This window comes from Ursus americanus, chromosome 25 (genome assembly GCF_024610735.1).
Source record: "Ursus americanus isolate L20-20 chromosome 25, mUrsAme1.1.p, whole genome shotgun sequence".
NCBI classification, from domain to species: Eukaryota; Metazoa; Chordata; class Mammalia; order Carnivora; family Ursidae; genus Ursus; species Ursus americanus.
In genome coordinates, this window is record NC_142151.1 from 12,303,317 (window position 1) to 12,309,316 (window position 6,000).

Below are 6,000 nucleotides of genomic sequence, written 5' to 3' on the forward strand. Positions count from 1 at the left end.
CTTTAAGTCTCTTGATCTTTCCATCAATTTTTTGGAATGTCAAGTACTCTAATCCCTAGGATGTGCTAAGTTTTCTAAACTTGCTCTCATCGCCTCCAAAGAGTTGTGTGCTATCACTTTAATCACACGCTATTCAGATTTTAGGGAGCAATTTGGTGTATTTCGGATAGGATTTCTCATAAGTAATTGAAGTAATCAAGACAAGATTTCTTATTCATATACTTGTGGCTTTGGTCAAAAGCCATAAAGTTTTGTAATCTTAAATAAGTAAAAAGATGACATATTTCTTTAAAATATAACTTTAGGTTAGGAGAGACAAAGAACTGACAACTAAATGCCATGCATAATCTCACACTGGATCGAGGAAGAGAAAATGCAGTGTGCAACACTTCTGAAAACAGCTGAACAGCTCTTTCCTTTTTATATCTTCTAGAACTATACACACAGGATTCCTCTCTGTTCTCTGTAGGTAAATGCAGTTATCACCCTTAGTCACATTCCAGTCTTTCCATGCTGAACACTCTAATTCACTCAAGGATTCCTTGCTTGGTATTCTTTCTACCCCACTCATTATTCTGGGCATGTTTCAATGTCACACTCCAGTGAACACATGACCTCAGATGGTTTCTGAGTAACCATAATTTTCTGAGTCTGAAGCTGCTTTGAGCCTCTTCCTGAGGGCTGCTTTCCTTTTTCTAGCATGTTTCAAGTGAGAGAAATTCTATTAGCCTGTCTTGACCCTTTGTTGTTCTTTCATTGTATGGATGGTATTTCTGTTAATTTTGCCTTTTCTGTCATGATGAATCTCTTGGCTCATTCTATAGGAAAGGGGCCTGAAGTACTTGAGGTTTGGGCAGCTTAACCGATGTTGAATAGGGTAGTGAAACAGAACCATAGTTCTGAAGTGAGTATTACAGAACGGAATATTTATAACTAATAGTTGAGGGGGATGAACAACTGTTTTAATCAACCCGACTGACTTATGGTTTTCTAATGAAGAGCTTGAGCAGACCTTGAGCCCAACAAGCCGATGGAGGCCCAAGAGGCAAATGAGATGTCGGTGAGAGGCGTCTATGCATGGGTTTGAAAGGTGATATCATTCTGTTGGGTTTTACACAGGGGTCTGTCTGAGTTTCCTGCAGTACCAGGAGTGGAAGACAGAGACACCATGACTTCTACCAAGATGCTGCTTCTCTTGCTGTCAATGGCTTTGGTCGCCCTGTGCTCTGCTCACGGCATCAGTGATGGTAAGCTGGGGAGAAGCGTGTTCATACAAGCCTGAGGTTATGATTCATGGAAAAGAGGAAGTTTGAACTGAGTACTTTCTATTCAGAGACTAGGTGAACAAAAGAGGACAAAACATTCGTTTCTGTTTTCCCCTGATTTCAAATATCTTCTGAACACCTGGGCTTAAGTCCCAGATCAGGATCGTCCTGGTGTGACCTTTGCCGTTTTTAGAAATATGGACTTTCACTCTGTTTGTGTGAAAAAGTCATCTAAAGGGCGTGAGTATTCTAAAATTCATCTAGATATCTCATTTCCTTGACATCAAACACTTGGCCCCTTAAAAACATGGAGAATTTGTATTAAATTGTCTTTATTCCAACAACATTTTGATAGCAAGTAGGCACTATTAATTCTATTCTCTATTCTATTGCCTTTTTTTCTCTTTTTAAATACTTCTATGTCTGAGTGGGGGATGATTTGGCAGGCATGCATGTATTGGAAAACTGTTAAGTTCTAGACATGGATAATTTCAGGCAATGAGGGATAAATGTACACATTAAAAAGAATAAAGGTTAGTTCTCTATCGATCTGTGGCTCTTTGAAAGAGAAAAGATGGATGGCATATCTTTAAAGGACCAAATATCCAGATATAAAATAAAAATCCAGATAATTTTTAAATGACTACAAACATCCAGATATTAGACCTCTTATAAGACAAATGAATAGAAGTTGAAATAAATGTTAATTTCTTATTAAATGGTTGGTCATAGCATAGAAGCAGCCTAAATCAAGAAAGTAGGAACCTTAAACGCATGAAATTCTAATTGATCGTTCGAGTGTTCAACCTGTTGCCCATCTGCTGAGACAAAGTTGCAGCTCAAAATGCTAAAATGGTAATTACTGACTTTTCTGAAAGGTCTATAAAGTTTAATCTAGAAAAGGGTATTTTTGATCAATTATTTGAGCTTCAAACTCTATAATTTGTAAGTTTGGATACTAAGTGGGAAATGACAGTAACATTCCTTGGAAAAGATTTTCTTTTTGAAATAGCATGGACAGGGAATTTAGCTGATGCCTGGTCTTGTATATGTTTGATGTCATTAATTATTCACTGCAGCAATTTGTAGTAGATATTATTATTCACATTTTACAATTGCACCATAACTCTGGAGATTAAATATTCTGCAGAACATACATAATCAGAAAGTGACAAAGCTATGGTATAGACTCAGCCCTGTCCAATTTCAAAGCCCACGACGTTTCTACCTCACCTGTGAATTCTGCTTTAGCTTTTACTTCATCTGAAATGATTTTGAGTTTTCTGAAGCATGTTGAATGTTTATAAGTTAACATCCGGGCTATTCAACACATCAGTTCCTTGGCTGCCTATCCCTTCTAGCTCCCAAATTGATTTGTCTTGACTTCTGTCCCTAATTCACCCAATTCCCAGGGGCAGCGTTACAATCTCACAAAGTGCAGTGCTGTGTTTCCCTGAGTATGTCATGAAAGCTTTATCAAAATGTTGAGTACCATAACTGGTAAAATGAAGCCGAAAACATGGTTAAAGATAGGATGTCCCCAGAATACCACCGAAATGATGACATTAAAGCAAAAATGCGTTTATCCTTCCTTTGGTAAGGGAGAGTGCCTCTGAGGGGAAAGGGGGAATTTGGGATCTTTAAAAGTAAGCTTTAAGGGTCTTGTTGTAGGAGGGCTTTATTAGGAATGAGTAAGGTTGCTGATTTAAGAGTGTAGGGGAGAAGTGTACTGGAGTGCTGGGAAGAGTCTTGGACAGTCACTAGCTGATGCCATTAAAAAGCTCTATAAATTAATGTTTGTCTAAAGGAGTTTGGGGCAAGTTCCTGAAATAAATGGCAAATATCTGAAACATTTCTCTTTCTGGGCAAGAGCTTTCTGGAAGGTGGAGCCTCGTTAATGTAGCCAGTAAACTGTGTGGTTTCAGGTCTCCAACTTTCTCTGTTGCAAGAGGTCACATAATCTGTCTTCCATCTATCTACACTCATTGCCGCTCTTCACTTCCTTATGCCTGATGCAGAATTTGTAAAACTGTATGACTCTGTCACCTGGGCTTCAGAACCGCTGGTCAGGACTAGGGTTGTAGCTTGGGCAATGTTGCTCCATTGGATCCAAACCTCTTAATATCTTGGCTTCTCTTAGACACCCTACTCATTTGTAAATGTTTTTCTCTAAATCCTTCTACAGCCAATGGCTAATGATTGACTGACACAAATCCTCACATTTGTAAGGGAATTATCTCTATTGACATTTAACTAGTTTGAATCATAAAGATACTATGTAATATAACTCAAGTACTTAGTTGTTCAATCGGTAAGCTTACCATTATAAACCTTCCTCATTTTCAGCACTAATGCTTAATTCCTTTGGTATTTAGCCTTGGTACCTGTGGAGAGGGTAAATTTTCTCAGAGCAAGTGAAATGTGAAGCCAGGATTAGTTGGACAACCTTCAAATGAGAAAAAACTGAAGTCAGCTTTAATGATGTGGGTGGGAATGTGTGTAGAAAGGTCAAGAGTCCATGGGGGAGCTAATGAATTGTAAGTCACACCACCGAAGAAGTGGCAAAAGAAGAGTGGTTTGATCATCCTCATGCTCTACCCCATCATTGGTTCAATAAAATCCTATACTTCACAGAAACCATGGCAGGATCCTGTACTTGGTATCAAGGCTTCAAAAGTAAATGAAACATTATTCCTATCTTTAAGGAACACAGGATCTAATGGAAGATTTGACGTGGGCATAAGAATGATCACTGTCCAAAAGGTGGCAAAATAAGGGATTACAGAAGCTCAGGACAGGGGAGAATAGGGGAAGCCTCATACAGGAGATGCCATGTGATCTGGACCCTGGAGAGTGGAGGCGTGGGAGAGAGCAGAGTGAAATGCAAGGATAAATCTATCCATACACTGTCTTCACTAATCTAAGAACACTAAGTGATCAGTAAGGTTGAAGTGAATCTAGGAAGATAGAGCTGGAAATGTGGCTTTGTTTTATATTGTGCAGGATGTTATAAATGGCAAAGTGAATTTGCAATTTAAACTACATTTAGGCTATTGTTCATTCCATACGTCCTCATTTCAGTTGGTGGCTAACCTTTCTTTTTGTTTGTTCATTTCTGAATCTGTGTTCCCTTGCTCCTAAGTAGATGATGAATTATTGAAGGAAAAGCCGGAGAAGTCACAAGTCAAACCTCAAGAAGAAAATGGGCATCACAAAAACAAAACGGAAGATAAAGGCCATGGTCACCCAAACAAGACTCATGACCAGGGTGTTCACGGACGTCCGGAAAGACCAGGCAGAGGTGGCCCAGGTGGCCCACATGGCCAAGGTCGTCCAGGTGGCCCACGAGGACCTGGTGGCCCACGAGGACCTGGTGGCCCGCAAGGACCAGGTGGCCAACGTCGTCCACAAGGTGGTCAACAGGGTCCAGGTGGCCCAGGTGGTCCAGGTGGCCCACAAGGACCAGCTGGCCCAGGTGGTCCAGGTGGCCCACAAGGACCAGGTGGCCCAGGTGGTCCAGGTGGCCCACAAGGACCAGGTGGCCCAGGTGGTCCAGGTGGCCCACAAGGACCAGCTGGCCCAGGTGGTCCAGGTGGCCCACAAGGACCAGGTGGCCCAGGTGGTCCAGGGGGCCCACAAGGACCAGCTGGCCCACAAGGACCACCTGGCCAACAAGGACCAGGCGGCCAAGGTGGTCCAGGTGGTCCTGGTGGCCCTGGTGACCAGGGAGACCAGAAGGGAAGCAATGAGCAGCGTGGTCAACCTGAAGGCCAGTGATAAAAAACAAAAAAAACCAAGGAAGCCTGCCAGTGATTCTCTAGGTATTAAGTGTATTCTTATCCACTGATCTAGTGAATTTCTAGTTTTCAGTTTCCTCATTCTCTCCTATTTCTGTTCTCTGGTCTCATTTAAGCCTTGGCTTTAATCACTCCTAAACTTCTTGTCCTTGTGATTCTCCTTGCATCAGCCTTCCCCATAGAAAAGTCTGCTCCATTATCAAGGCCAGTGTTCTTTCCACCCTGAGCTTTCCCTTTCTTTCTTTTCTTTTCTTTTTTCTTTTTTTCTTGGCTCCCTCATTCTTATATTAGCCTACAGCCTTCCCAATTTCTACCTCCCCAAGCCTTTCCTCTCCTCTCCTCTCTTCCCTTCTCTTTACTCTCTCTTGGCCTCCTCCTCTCACATCTGCTGCCTCTTCTCTCTCTCTTAACATGATGTTTTATGATGTCTTCTGCTACCTACTAGTAAAAATACAGACAGAGATCATGTCCAAGCCCAATTAATATTTCTGCCTTAAATTTTTCTCTTTGTTTAGAAATGGATAGAGATCAACTGGTGACCATGGAGTTTTCAGTGGTGGAAATTTGGCCTTTGATTTCTCTGACATCAAATCATCAATAAAGTCATCAGCATTAAAGCCCGGCTCTTGTTTTCCTTCTAGGGCCATGGTTCCTAGTCTCTGGGACAGGAAGGACAGGTTGGGAGATCCAAAGCCCTGAGTGAACTCCAAATGTTGTGCATTGGGCAGCTTTACATAGCTCAGATTTTCATTATTTTGTGAGTGACTGAGCTACCACCAATATTACCAAGCAAAATAATTGTATTTTTGAGACCAGTAAGGGAGTTGGCCACGTTCCGATAACCAATATGGACACCCTCTTCTTAGCTTAAACAGAGAGAAAATTACCTTGTGAAGTCCTTTTATTTCTGGTAGTCGTTCAGTGTATGTCTGTTATAT

General features: G+C 41.4%; 1 protein-coding gene across 4 annotated transcripts; it reads left to right on the forward strand.

Moving 5' to 3' along the window:
* Positions 1-611: 611 nt before the first annotated feature.
* Positions 612-5,679, forward strand: LOC148107775 (uncharacterized). Of its 4 annotated transcripts, XM_087855636.1 has the most exons (5): positions 639-709; positions 825-904; positions 1,120-1,247; positions 4,411-5,086; positions 5,578-5,679. In XM_087855636.1, the coding sequence occupies exons 4-5, from the start codon at positions 4,468-4,470 to the stop codon at positions 5,661-5,663; spliced, it is 705 nt and encodes a 234-aa protein (XP_087711762.1). In that variant the 5' UTR covers positions 639-709; positions 825-904; positions 1,120-1,247; positions 4,411-4,467; the 3' UTR covers positions 5,664-5,679. The 4 variants fall into 4 exon arrangements, with proteins under 4 accessions (XP_087711761.1, XP_087711762.1, XP_087711763.1 ...); XM_087855635.1 differs by lacking the exon at positions 825-904 and having other exon boundaries at positions 612-709; XM_087855637.1 differs by lacking the exon at positions 825-904 and having other exon boundaries at positions 646-758.
* The last annotated feature ends 321 nt before the right edge of the window (positions 5,680-6,000 follow it).

Bases quoted from the DNA above. Each gene is read 5' to 3' on its own strand.
- LOC148107775 (XM_087855635.1), top strand. From the start codon at position 4,468: ATGGGCATCACAAAAACAAAACGGAAGATAAAGGCCATGGTCACCCAA. The intron at 5,087-5,577 runs GTATTAAGTGTA...CTCTTTGTTTAG, and splicing joins GCCTGCCAGTGATTCTCTAG to AAATGGATAGAGATCAACTG.